Source organism: Drosophila grimshawi, unplaced genomic scaffold (assembly GCF_018153295.1).
Source record: "Drosophila grimshawi isolate 15287-2541.00 unplaced genomic scaffold, ASM1815329v1 contig_44, whole genome shotgun sequence".
NCBI lineage: Eukaryota > Metazoa > Arthropoda > Insecta > Diptera > Drosophilidae > Drosophila > Drosophila grimshawi.
In genome coordinates, this window is record NW_025063240.1 from 16,004,046 (window position 1) to 16,018,001 (window position 13,956).

Here is a 13,956-nt window from a genome sequence, read left to right on the forward strand (position 1 = left end):
CTCGGGCGATCCTCGTAAAACAGCTGCTAGCTGTCGGCCCAGCGACGCGTCACCTCCTCAACGGGAGCAGCGATGTAAAAACTGTAAGTGGCATGCCAAAGAAAGTTCAGTTCTTCCTGAGCTCTCGCTGCGTTCGTTTACTATAAAAAAAAAAATAAAATAAAAAAAACAGAAATAATTAGAGAGAGAACGAACGCGATCGTCGCCCCCCCTTTGTATCTCGACATCTCGACATTGCCTGCCTGCCTGATCCGTACTAGTGAGGATCGGGCCCAAAACACTTGTGCATTACGCGGTATCTCGAATTGAATCTTTGTATCACTGTATCTGTTATTGAATTCGTCTTCGTCGCTTCTGAAGAAATTCGTGAAAATCGCTTGCGAACACAACATTCTATAGGGTGGCTCGAGGTGCGGCGGAGCGTGGTGATATATTATTGATTTCACATCGACAACCAACATTCGCAGCTGAGTCATCACACACAGTGAGAGGCAACAGATTCCGTTCTCATAGGACACGCTTTGGTTAATCTACCCTCAGGGAGGGGTGGGAGGATTTGGTCTGACGGATTTATTACCCGATTCACACAACAATCGCTTCGGTTAGGGTAAGTAATCGTCAGCTTTTATACAATTAGTAGTAGTTATTGTTAAGCCGACTATACGAATTACACAATTCTTCCAAATACGAAATCATTCTAGTATCTTCGTTTATCTATAGTATATATCGAAAAAAAAAAAAAGATTCACGTAAATGCAAAAATCTTAGAGATGAGCAAAATTTTTATCGCCGACAACGACCCACAAAGAGAGATCTCGCTCACGAACCACACTTGTTAAATTAATATTATGATTTCTTTGATATTTTGACATTTACGTGAGAAATGTGTTTTCATTGGCAATGATCGGCCAAGCAGATGGATGCCACCATATGAATGCCCTACAATATATATATATATATATATATATATATATTTATATATATATGTGCATATGTCTCTCTCTCTCTATATCTCTGTCACTCTTAATGTCACTGTGTAGTTCGTTGCGTAAATAGTTGGAATATGATGATAAATATATGTTCATATGTACTATAGCTAATATTTTCTACTAGTCATGCAAAAACAAAACACTGCGTAGAACTCAATGAAAAGAAATGGAAAACAAAGTTTATAAAATTACATATCTTTTTAATAGTGCATACATTATAATAGTATAATCTCTATATAAACTGTGATTAATCTCTGGCTGCGACTAATTGGGTTATGGACAGAGGTGTGGCATCAACAGAAGCAAGAACAACCCATTCTCGCCACTGATCCTTTGTGTCCCCTTTGTTGCCTTGCCTGGCCTGACATTGTTTACACAATTTGGTAGCGTAAACAGTTCCCAAATGAGACCAGCGTTGATTGAGGAGGGCAGCTTCCTGATATAAACAATTTAACTAAAGCAAAAGCAACAACAACCAAAACAAAAACAGCAACAAGAAGATCATCAGATATAAACAAACCAAAAAGGGGGAAAGAGGCGCAGCAGCTAGGGATTGAGGAAGTCCTGTCTTGTTGGTTAACGTTGCGTGGCATTGACACTTGACCCGCACAGTAGGGGCGCCTACTTTCCCCGATTCCGACTCCGACACCCCGCCCACCGTTCCTCCGTCCGTCCGACCGATTTGTTTATTGGGCATTTGTGCATTTTTCAAGTTTGAACTAAAATGTAAACTATGCGCGTGTTTCTCCTGCACTGGCTGCGTTTTAAAAATAGTCCAACCAATCTCTCACAGCCACTGGCCACGTCGACGCCAGCCAACGCCTCCACTAACACCGACACCTCCACCACCTTCACCTCTGCCATCTCCTTCCTTGCTGGCATCAGCCATTAACATTTCTTTGCTTTGTGTACATTAACAGGACTTTGAACTTTCTTCGGGCCAGCAGCGATCGCATTTTGCGCAGATTTCTACCCGTCAATATATGTACAATATGTATGTACATATATACAAAGAGTGTTTTCATGTCCATTGTGCGTTGCACTTTGGAGAGGGTCACTCGATTTCGTATACCCAGAGCTAATGTAAGCCATCATGTCGTATATAGTATATACATATTTATTAATTTATTTCACCATTAGAACTAGGAGCTGATTTATTTAGTATAATAAATTTGAATAAATGGTAGACATCATGTCGTTCGCTTTAAGAGCTGACAAGTTACCCAAACGAATATCTTTTGCCAATATATATATATATATATATATATATATACGTAATCGTACATAAGTACATACATTTTACTCTGCTAAGATCAATTTTGAGTTCCTCTTTGTGCATTGTTCGTAAACGTTTGACCAGATGCGTTGTTTTAGTTTCACATTAAATAAGATTTTAGACTTTTTCAAATAATATATGTATATACTTTGAAAAATCTGTTGTGCTTTGTTTGCTTATTTTGTATTTATTTATGCAGTATCTTAATGCAAATGACACTTTAATTCGTTTATAATTATCTTTAAATTGGCTGTACCAAATTCGATTGGAATAAAGCAACATGTGCCACATGTTGTATGTGCCCCACTCTACGCTTCCCACTTCTGCTGTTACTCCTCGATGTAGGGGCTGCACCAATTAGCGTTTGCAGTGAATTTTCCTGCTCTTTGAGAGATGTCATATGCGATCATTACCGATCTGCTATCTGCGATCTGCGATCTGCGATCTGCGATCTTCAATCTGCACGGGCCAACAAATAATTAATTAACGGCCTGTCACAGAAACATGCGATTTTCGGACTTTTCTCTGGTCTTCTGACATCCCAAATATTGCACAGACATGTCCCTCGCTTCTGCCACAATATTTCCCACTTGTCACCTGTTACAAAGTATGTAGTTGCTCGTAGTTGCGTGTGTGTGTGTGTGTGTGTGTGTGCGTTTTGCTTCTTGGGAAAATATTTAAGAATGAGCAACAAAGTTTCAGCAGAACATCTTTGGTTAAATTATAAATAATTTTTTTGGCCGATTTTCTGTGGAACAGGTTGAACGTTGAAATGGGAAAAATTAACACACACGGACTATGCCAACCAGGTGGTTGCGGGGGGGCTATGTGGTGTGGTGAGAGGTGCTCCATTTGTTGAATACTTATAAATAAATACTTAAGTCACAAATAATGTATATACATCTGGACGTCTGGTAGTATCTATGCGCCAATTTTGCAATAGTTCGAAATACTTGCACAAACCTATATAAATATTTTCTCATCGGGGGCGCCCCACACACAAAAACAATTTTTGCCACCTGCCCGTTGCTCACATCCAGCTACAAAAGCAACAACAATTTTTATGACCACAAACATTTTGATGTACTCTTCGAATTGAATTCGTTTTGATCGTTTGCACAACTAGAAAATAATAACAAATACGAGAATTTTGCCGCCACGAAGGCGCAACAGGTTGCAATATTCTTCTTTTTTTTTGCCGAAATCTATATGGGTGGAGAGAGCGAGAGTGGGCAGAGTAGGCAGGGGTAGTCAGTTGGGGGCTACAGCCCACGCATTGCGCATTGCTGATCTCAGGCCTCAGCCGACCAAACAAACGGAAAAACGAAAAACGGCAACCGCACTACAAGAAAATGAAAATAAACAAAGCCATCGCGCACATGACCTCCTCAACGCGAACATGCCCCACAGCACCCTTAAATCCATCTCTCTCCCTCTCCCCTCCCGACCCTCCACACACATTGCGGCCGATTTTGTGGCAATAAAAATAAATCGATTGTTTAGAGTATTACTAAGAATAATGGGAAAACGTTCAGCAACGTTCAGTTATTTTATTGCCTGGAAAAATTTAATAGCTCATCTGCAAATATTGTTCAAAAAAAAAAATGTTGTGAATAGGCTACAAAAAAGAAACCATCTCCTAAATCCAATGATTAAATTGCTTAGCAAGTATTAATTAAAAATTTAAATTAGTCTGAAATAGTTTTTAAAATTAAACAACATTTCGTATTCCTCTTAAATGTTAAAAAGAAAAATACTGAGAAAAGTAAAAACAAAACTTGTGTGAATTTCCTTAAGAATTGGGACCCAAGCAGAACTAATACAAATGTTGAGAGGTTGACAGTGTTAAGCGTCTCATATGCTTATTTAATAGCAAATTTTGTCTTAAGTATTTTCAAGAATCTAAAATTTGTATTTGACAATTGTAAAGTTAGCTTCTCGTAGAAACGATTAAGCAGAGATATGGAAACATAATTTTGTAGGTCTGTGATAGATGGAATACAAAATAAATAAATAAATAAATATAAAATATATAGGTAAAATGAGGAGCGTTATATGACGAGCCACCTGCTTGCCCGTCTGCCTGCCAGTCTGAATGTCTACGGTTGTGAATATAGATGGGGCGGATTGGGTTTGTCAGGGGTGGCAATTACGTGCGATATTAATCAATGCCAAGACAACATGCACAAATTATGCGCAGCTCGACGTGAATTTATTTCTTTGAATCGCGAATAGCAGCAGCCAACAAGTGCGATTGCGATTGCGATTTCGATTGCAATTGCAATTGCAAATGCGAATGCCGGTGCGATGCCTGCTGACGTTAATCATACGCCCCGTGTGGCAGCAACCGAGTTGCAGGTAACCTCAAGCACAAACGGCAAGGTGACGACAATGATGCAGACGACTTTGGCTCTGCTTGCCTGGCCTCTTGGCTCGTCCTTAATTATAAATTGATGAATATTCACATAAATAAATATGAATTATGCCGGTAGCACAACGAAAGCCAAATACTCTAACCGATCTGTGTTATTCAGCCCGAGTGTTAGACTCAATATGCCCAACGAATTATAGCAGCCATAGCTCATCAAAGAATGTTTTAGTTATGTCTGCGACTTGACAAAAACAAAATCAACAACAAATATATATTTATAATGTTGAATTCTGAATTTATTTCGATTTCTGTTTCGTGGCTAATTTTTGTGGTCTGTCATCGTTGGTAATAATGACGCATGTGGTGCGCATTTAGCAGGTTGCCTCACCATTCTTTCCCATACGTCACACACAGAGATTCTCATTGTTGATGTCGCTATGTATTTGATTCCTATTCATTTGCAGACGACATGACGAAGGATCAGCAGGTGACGCCCATACCTGAGGAGCTGTACAATCTCACCCAGCTGGCGAACGTGACACTGGCGGCAGGACCGCTTACCACACCAGCCAAGTCTAGTCCCATTTCTGCCAACAACAATAACTTCTATGCCTCATCGGATGATGACTCCACTTACAACTCGTACAGCCACAAGGTGTTCGATCGCAGGAAACTGCGTCGCTGCACCATTTCCGATTCCAATTCCTGTGCCAGCAGCACCACCAGCAACAGCAGCAGCAGTCGCCACTCCAGCGAGCAATCACCTCCTGCCCAGGACAACAGTAGCCTAACAATGCTGGACGATGAGCACATTTGTCCCGAGTGCGGCAAGAAGTATTCCACCTCCTCAAATCTGGCGCGCCATAGACAAACCCACAGGTGAGACTCTCCCACCATAGTGGCTTCGTCGAAATAGCCAATTCGAAGCCAATATTATTGACTCTTAATGTACTTAACCTCGTTTCATTTTGTAGGTCAATTATGGACAAGAAGGCGCGTCACTGTCCGTATTGTGAGAAGGTGTACGTCTCGATGCCAGCGTTCTCGATGCATGTGCGTACGCACAACCAGGGCTGTGAGTGCAATGTCTGTGGCAAGTGCTTCTCGCGTCCCTGGCTGCTCCAGGGCCATATACGCACCCATACCGGCGAGAAACCGTTCAAGTGCAGCGTCTGCAACAAAGCCTTCGCCGACAAGTCCAATCTTCGTGCCCACATTCAGACGCACTCGAACACGAAGCCGCACACGTGTGCCCGCTGTGGCAAGGCCTTTGCCCTCAAGTCGTATCTGTACAAGCACGAGGAGTCCTCATGCATGAAGAATCGCAACAACAGCAGCAACAACAGCAGCAGCAGCAGCAGTAGCAGTAGCAACGAGACAACCACAGTGCAGCAGCAGCATCAACCCGAACTGGATGCAATGACTGCAACAACAACAGCAACAACAACACCATCAGCTGGTCAATCCTTGCCAGATTCGGCCAAATTAACGCTGGCGCACAAGTTGCTGCAGAAGGAGAAGGATCGCAGGCAGGCGCAGGCTGTAGCTCAAGCTCAGGCACAGGTTGCTCTGGCTTATGGCTATCCTGGGCATGGTGGACACGCATCTCGACTAGGCAATCTGGAGCATTATGATAGCTACAAGCGCAATGGCATTATTCAGCCCACTGTGCTGCAGCATCCCAGTGCACTGTATCAGGAGCATATGCTGCCACTACCGCTGCCGCTGCCACTGCCCCTGCCCATGGCCTATCCGCAGCACCAACAGCAGCAGCAGCAGGATCAAGAGCAACCCGTGGACTTTTCGCCCAAGAACAATTTTACGCACTCGGCCAAGACGAGTCCGTTCGAGCTGACTGGCAATTATGCAACAATGGTCGCCTAGCCACGCCCCCTAGGCAGACGCCCAGTCTGACTGTAAAAGACAACTGAGAGACAGATTTAGAATTTGAAATGCCAAAAACAACAAGAAAACGATCCCAAAAAAAGAAAGAAAGAAAGAGAGAAAAAAACACAAAGGAGATAAAAAAGAAAACCCATTTTGCATTCGATTTTAGGAGCTTACTGTAGTAAACAAATATGTGATAAATATGAAAAAGAGCAAAAGTACCGTTAGAGAGTAGTCGATTCCAAAAATGCAAAAGATCAAAAAGCGCTAACACAGAACTTAATAACAAAAATATTACTCACACACACAGAGACATACACAGACATAAATGCATACATATAATCGATCTTCATTTTAGTTGTAACGAGGATTTAGAGACTTGCAAAAACATATAACCAGTATTTTCTTAGCACTACTTAAACCACATTATATACATGCATGCATACACACATACGATATATATATATATATATATATATTTATACATATTTATATATATATATATGTGCCACATACGGATACCATTTATATACACCATATGATTAACATAAATGTTAATTGTGAATTTTGTCAACGATGACCTTCACTGATTTTAGAATTTACACACATACACATATACATACACATACATATACATATACATATACATATACATATACATATACATATACATATACATATACATATACATATATATACATTTATTATTTTGCCATATATTTACTTACCAATTACGTTAAATACGATTTAAAATTCTTTTGTTTTAAGGCATTGTGATTTCCTGCATCTGCACGGAAGTCCAACGAGCGAATCTCTAGTCTTGTATCTTTAACATGCAGCATGTCGGGTCGCTTCTCTCCCTGCCCTGCTCCTTCCACCCACACATAGAGAGTGGGTGGGTGGGGGATGTGGGTGGTCGGGCTCCCGCACATGTGTCGCATTATTTTAGGCACTTTACGGCCGCACGTCGTGCAATAATAATTGACATAACTATATCACTAATTAGCATCTACACACACACACACACACAGAAACTTATATATATATATATATATTTTATATATTTGGTATAATTTTCTATTATTTTTATACATTTTTGTGTAGTACATGCATAGATTATGTATTTCTCTTATATTAGCTCTTTGAATTATTACTTGTATTGTTTGATTTCAATTTAATTTTGATTTTGATTTTGATTTCGATTTTGTTTCTGTTTCATTTTGCGTTGTTGTAGAAACTCACTGCATTTTGTATACTCAACAGAACCTACAGCTAAACAGACCAAAGATATTGAATATTGTATATTGTATACATATATTTATAGCGAGTACATTATGTATTATAGAAACGCACATTTATTCAAATTAAACGAGTGATCCAACGATCCCTGAAATTGAGAAATACCAATTTGGTTTTTGTTCTATTTTATTCCTTTTCAGAATTCTGATGGAGAAATGGGAAAATTACATTTTTTCTATGTGAGTATATGCAGGTAATTTTATTTTATTGCATTTTTTTACAAAATTAAGCCAAAAGATAAATGGAAAAATAAATTCGAAACGAATACAAGGAATACCAGTTTCGGCCTTCAGGCGTTCTCCATTTTGCGGCAGCTGGACGCGCTTTTCGACAGTTGATACTGTCGATGCAGGAGGCACAATGAGGCAATGGGATTAAAATGAACATCTTTAGATACAAATTCAAATGGAAACTAACTAGATGCATACCTTAAGATTTGGGCCAACAACATCGCCCACACCGGATTCAAGGGATGATCTCTTAGAGCCGCCACAGCGTACGATGAGGTCCTCGTAGGGTTTATTGTGCAGCAGGCAGACGAGTATGACGGTCATATTGTCGCCGCCAAGACCATAGTTGTAGGCATCGGGCGCCAAGCAGTAGGTCATCAGATGCTCACAGATCAGATCCGGCTGTATCCCGGCTGCGATGCGTTCGCGCACAAACTCCATCACCTGGTTGCTGCTCATCACATCCCAGATGCCATCGCAGGCCAGCAGCACAAACTCCCAATTCTCAGTAATGTCACACACCTGAACATCCGGATCGGCGGTAACAATTTGCTCCTCCGGCTTCTTATTCTGGTTGCGTTTATACATGAAATCGCCCAGGGCACGTGACAGCGCCAGATTGCCATTGACGCGATTGTGCTCCACATAACCGCCAGCGGCAATAATACGCCGCACTTCAGACTCATTGCTGGGCTTGTGGTCAAAGGAGAGGGCTCGTACTATGCCCCCAATGCAGGCAATGGCTCGAGAGTCTCCCGCATTGGCGGAAAAGAGTTGCTGCTCCTTGATCAGGACCACAATGGCCGTGGAGCCGGCCATCTTTTCGCTCCAGGTGCCGTTGTGCTCCATCTCACTATCGAAGTCGAGAAAGGCCCGTTTCAAGGCCAGCTCCACGCTACCACAAAAGTATTCGGGCCGCTTTGTGATGAACTTGTGCAAGTGCTTGCCAGCAAACTTTGCCACCGCTGCACCACCGTGTCCATCATAGACCCCAAAGAAGGCGGTGCCATGATCATCGGGCAGCGATAGAATATGAGTGTGTGAATCCTCCATTTCGACGCGCCAGCCCTGCATGCAACTACTACCCACGAGGAACGAGGCATTCATGGAACGTGCCGTATCCTTGGTGGTCACCGGTTCCGACAAGCTTTGCCCCATAATCCGCTTCTTTCCAGTTCACGTACCAGGATTATATTAACATATATTTTTCTATTTATTAAGATAATGTTTATTTGTCGTTTCTATCAGTAAACTAAAGTTGACTTGGAATTTTGTAGACTGAACCAACATTGTCTACTATTATAGATTTCCGTATTAGAGTCTTACAGTTGATAATATTTTTTTGAAAAACAATAATAATAATGTGTTGGCAAAACCCAAAAACAACTGGACAAAATTAAAACAATTGAAAACAAAGAAGTTTTCTTTTAATGGATGAAAATCCACTTTTCTTTTGGTTCAGTTTGTCGAAATTATTTCAATTTGAAATTGGGAATAGAGGTTAAAACATGATGAAAGAAAAGGTTTTTGAAATCACTTTTGACAAAGTTATGCCTTCAGAAACATGGAAATCGAGACAGACTTGCGTGTCCAAATTTGAAAGTTTTTTAAACTCAGATCACTTCTGAAAAGATAGTTCACCCTATGTTAAAAAAAGATAAAGTTAGATAAAAGATAATAGAAAAATATGATTCCCCAAGGTCAGCCATCGGTTCCCTTCAATTTGTAAAAAGAAAACAGTTGATTTATCATTTGATAATTTTTGTTTTTTTGTTTGTATTTGGTTTTTGTTTTTATGGTTTTTTCTTTTTTGTTTTCTTTTTAATCTTTGTATTTCATATTCTCCATATACATAATATATATATAGACATTTATTTGTAATGTTTACTTGACGTAGATTACTACACGTTTATCCTTTTAGGCATATGTACGAGTATGTATCATAATTTGTATGTAAACGTATTTATATCCGTATCCGTAACTGTGTATCTGTGAGTGTATATGTATCTGTTGCCACAAGTGTGTCTGTGTGTCTGTGTGTGTGTGTGTGAGTGATGCTTATACGAATATTGGCGCCATAGCCAACTACATTCAATTATACTTAGTTAAGTTTTTTCTTGTATATACTCTTTAAAGTGTAAAGACACTAAATTTCACAATTTTCGTTTGTTTTTGTTTTTTGCTTTTTGCATTTTTGTTCTTTTTTCTTTCTTATTTTTTTGTTGTTGTTGTTGTTGCTCTCTACACGCTACAAAAAACACTCCCGGCTAACTAGAGTAGAGTGCCGATTGGAGGGGAGGGGTTCATCATGCCAGAGTTTATCGAAAACCGGAGAAAGCCAGAGAGAGATATTGAGAAAGAGACACACATAGAGAAAGATATTAAGAGAAATCGAGTTTAAGTTTTGGGGCTGTCCCACAGGACTCTTTGTTTCCAGAGTATCCACTGCATTCTACAGGCTACAAAATATGCAGTTTCTATGGGCAATACGTCATGTGTAAGTGTGTGTGTGTGTGTGTGTGTATGTGTGTGTTGAGTACATGTATTTATGTAAATAATTTACGAAAAGTGTACGGTTTATATCGTAAGTAGTATGTATATCATTAGTATATGTATTATAAAATCTCTAAACAGCCATAAAAGTCAAAAGTTCTTAATCAATATTATCAATTATCTAAACGCGTTTAGGTTTTATCATTTATGTAATGCCTTCTTATCTTCTACACTCCTAGAAGTTGCATGTAACGTGTATCTGTGTGTGTTTTTTTTTTTTTTGTTTTATTTTACTTTGAAATCGGAACTCGATTGTTATAGGTTTTTACTTCTGGGAATTATACATATAAATACAAATTTGCGGCTCATTGTGTTACAATTGGTTTGGTCTTGAGACGGTGTACATACGTATGGCCCTCCCCCCTTCCAATACACTCGTCTAAGAGTTAAGGGGTGGGCATCCTTGTTGTAGTGTATTCTATATTCGATTCACAATTTTATGCTGACTTTGCAAATAACATTGAATTAATTGCCTAAAAAGGTACGCAAATCTGGATAATCTATATATATATATATATATATATATATATATATATGTATGGATATAACTCGTTAGTTAATATATACACATATATATATGTTTGTTGAATAATTTTCAGATTTCGCTTATCATATACACATATATATATATATATTCATATTCCATATTCATGCTAAATGTATCGGTGTGCTTGGTTTTTGATATAAGTATTTCCGTTTGAACGCTTACATTAAGACTCTCATTTGTTTACAAAAAGGACACCAAGTAAAAACATTCAGTACACATCGATAGTTACAAAAAAGTGTTAGTTTTAAGATTTGTTTTTGTTTTGTTTTTGTTTCATTTTTTTTTTTTTGGTTAGGTGAGTCGGCACACAAAAACTAGATCGCTTTAATTGCCTTATCCAATATATGTTATATGATTAGCAGGCGGGCGATCCAACAAATTAGTAAAAGGATCCACATCCGCATCGTTGGTGATCGAAATAATTGTATATATAATTTAACTTTGCAATTGGCTTACGCGGGGGGGAAAGGCCCAGGGAATGTACAGGTTCAATATTTATATTTTTTTCTTAAATCCCGATTTGCCCGGCAATTCGTTGTCTAACCCATGCACTTATCTAATCTAAAAAATCGCTTTACTCCGTCTCTAATTTACATTTTAAATCGCACACTTAATAATCTGAGGTACATGCTATAAAAAGGAGAAGTTCTTTGTAAATACCGTACACATTCATATATATTTATATATATGTATAATTATCGAGTATGAATAAAACTTGGTGCCCATAAAGAAATCATCATGTCCTCTAATCCTATGTAGTATATACTATATATATATATATATATATATTGTATATACTTATGTGCGCGCTTTGATTATCGTTCTTTGGTTTAAACTTGTTGTTTTTCTTGTTGCTGTTTTTGTTGTAATACATATAATATGCCTTCTAGAGGATATCAGCATATATCCTTAACTACGGTCTCTATTGGCTATTTGTTATCGATTTTAGTTTGCATATAAAAATATTTAAATTCTTCATTTTGAAACGGCGCAAGATGATACTAATGCTAAAAATACACCCATACACACACACATAAATATACATATGCATATGTATGTATATATATACATATATATATATATGTATGTATTTGTGTGATTTATCTCTAGTACATATCTAGTACATACTGTATACATACATATAAAAAGCAAATCCCATTAAAGTGCCATCATCTATTTGCATTTGTTACTGGCTATTAAATATATATATATTTATATATATATTAATGTATATTTTAAAACATATTGTTTCGATTACGGTTTGCATCACCCATCACACTAAATACAAGAGATTTTAATGCATATATATGTGTATATACTATATATTTAATATACTTTAGTTTTTAGTTGTTATACTATTTTCCCATTTAAATCAGCAAAAAGGTACGATTCAATTTGTTAGACGCTTTTTTAAATTCAATATCCGTTCAATATCTGTATCTTAGTTAGACTCGTGAGAATGCGTATGATTTCAGCTCTAGCTGCTAGTTAATTACCATATACATACTTATCATATGTCTATATCATATATATATATATAGATCTCATTATAACGTATATGGTTTGTTTTTCGTTATCGTTTCAATCTGATTTTTTTTTCTTTCTTTTTGTTTTGGTTTTAGGTAGGAAATATACTAGTCTTATAAATTTCACACATCAACATTTTTTTCTTTTGGTTATGTTTATTCTTTCGAAATATTTCGTATTTAATAAAATATAGTGTATATATGTTTTTAATTTTTAATTCTTTTTTTGTTTTTTGGGTTTAGTTTTAATATGTATTTGTATTTTGCATTGTGTGTGTAAGTGTATGTGTGTGTATATGTATGTATATATGTAAATATATCGTACTTAGTTTTTGTCAATTATTTTTAAAACACCTAATATCAATTAAATGTGTTTTTTTTTCTGCTAGTTTGAATGAAATTGAGATTTATTCTATTCATACAAATATTGATTCAAGTCAAAGAAACACGAAGAGAGTGTGTATATAACTATGATATAATCTAATAGAGTTTATTCCGCCGACAATTACTATTATATATATATATATATACTATGTGTGTCACTATTTATATGTAGAGCCGAATTTCGAATCGAATTTTAAATTTGTGATTCGATTCCTCATATGTTGTTGTTGTTGTTGTTCTCGTTATTTGTTTCTTAAAAGAACAAAATCTAATAATGGACGGGTTCTTATCAATCTTGTGTGTCAGCGTTTGTCAAATTTTCTAATCGCTTTCGATCCATTCAATCAATTTTTTTTTTAATAATACAACCATCCAAATCCGTGAATATTTGTTCGTCTGGTTCGGTTGGTTTTTGTTTTTTGTTTTTTCAAAACTGTATGTTGTTGGTTTTAAAACACTAGCTACTGGTACTATTATTATTAAATTTAATACGTGGCAAGCACTATATATACTTAATAAATAATTATTGGTATTCGTTTTTGTTGTTGTTGTTGTTGTGGTTATCTTCTGCTTGTTTTTGTTTGTCTTGATAAATGCACATAACTTGCGTATGAAACACATTCCAAAGCGACAAATTATTTATAAAAGCTCATTAAGTGTTCGTCTTTGAGAATTTGGTCAACCAACTTAGATCCAACATACATATATACATGCTGTATACACTGTAGTTATGGGATAGAAGTATTCTTTCATTTTTTGAAATTATTAACAATCTATTGGCAACTACAGAAACCTGATTACCCATTAAACTAAACATTAAGTGTAAGGTTTTCTTTTTTTTAGCTGCAGCCAGAGGGCCTCAATAGGTAAAAGTAAACTCTATCCCTAAACAAG

The 13,956-nt window shown here is 37.4% G+C and overlaps 2 protein-coding genes across 3 annotated transcripts; one reads left to right on the top strand and one right to left on the bottom strand.

The window, feature by feature from the left end:
- The first annotated feature begins 108 nt into the window (after window positions 1-108).
- LOC6557815 (transcriptional repressor scratch 1) lies at window positions 109-6,984 on the top strand. Of its 2 annotated transcripts, none has more exons than XM_001984032.2 (3): window positions 109-607; window positions 5,101-5,515; window positions 5,611-6,984. In XM_001984032.2, the coding sequence occupies exons 2-3, from the start codon at window positions 5,106-5,108 to the stop codon at window positions 6,518-6,520; spliced, it is 1,320 nt and encodes a 439-aa protein (XP_001984068.1). In that variant the 5' UTR covers window positions 109-607; window positions 5,101-5,105; the 3' UTR covers window positions 6,521-6,984. The 2 variants fall into 2 exon arrangements, with proteins under 2 accessions (XP_001984068.1, XP_032593036.1); XM_032737145.1 differs by lacking the exon at window positions 109-607 and adding an exon at window positions 4,967-5,014.
- A 1,007-nt stretch (window positions 6,985-7,991) lies between these two features.
- On the bottom strand, window positions 7,992-9,350 carry LOC6557820 (probable protein phosphatase 2C T23F11.1). Its single transcript, XM_001984031.2, has 2 exons — window positions 8,251-9,350; window positions 7,992-8,162 (listed from the first exon to the last, which is right to left on the bottom strand). Exons 1-2 carry the CDS (start codon window positions 9,208-9,210, stop codon window positions 8,112-8,114), a joined length of 1,011 nt encoding a protein of 336 aa, XP_001984067.2. The 5' UTR covers window positions 9,211-9,350; the 3' UTR covers window positions 7,992-8,111.
- Window positions 9,351-13,956: the final 4,606 nt, after the last annotated feature.

Excerpts from the sequence above, each read along its gene's own strand:
- LOC6557815 (XM_001984032.2), top strand. The coding sequence starts at position 5,106 with ATGACGAAGGATCAGCAGGTGACGCCCATACCTGAGGAGCTGTACAAT. Across the intron at positions 5,516-5,610 it reads CGCCATAGACAAACCCACAG|GTCAATTATGGACAAGAAGG; the intron begins GTGAGACTCTCC and ends TTCATTTTGTAG.
- LOC6557820 (XM_001984031.2), bottom strand. The coding sequence starts at position 9,210 with ATGGGGCAAAGCTTGTCGGAACCGGTGACCACCAAGGATACGGCACGT. Across the intron at positions 8,163-8,250 it reads TTGTTGGCCCAAATCTTAAG|TATCAACTGTCGAAAAGCGC; the intron begins GTATGCATCTAG and ends CTGCATCGACAG.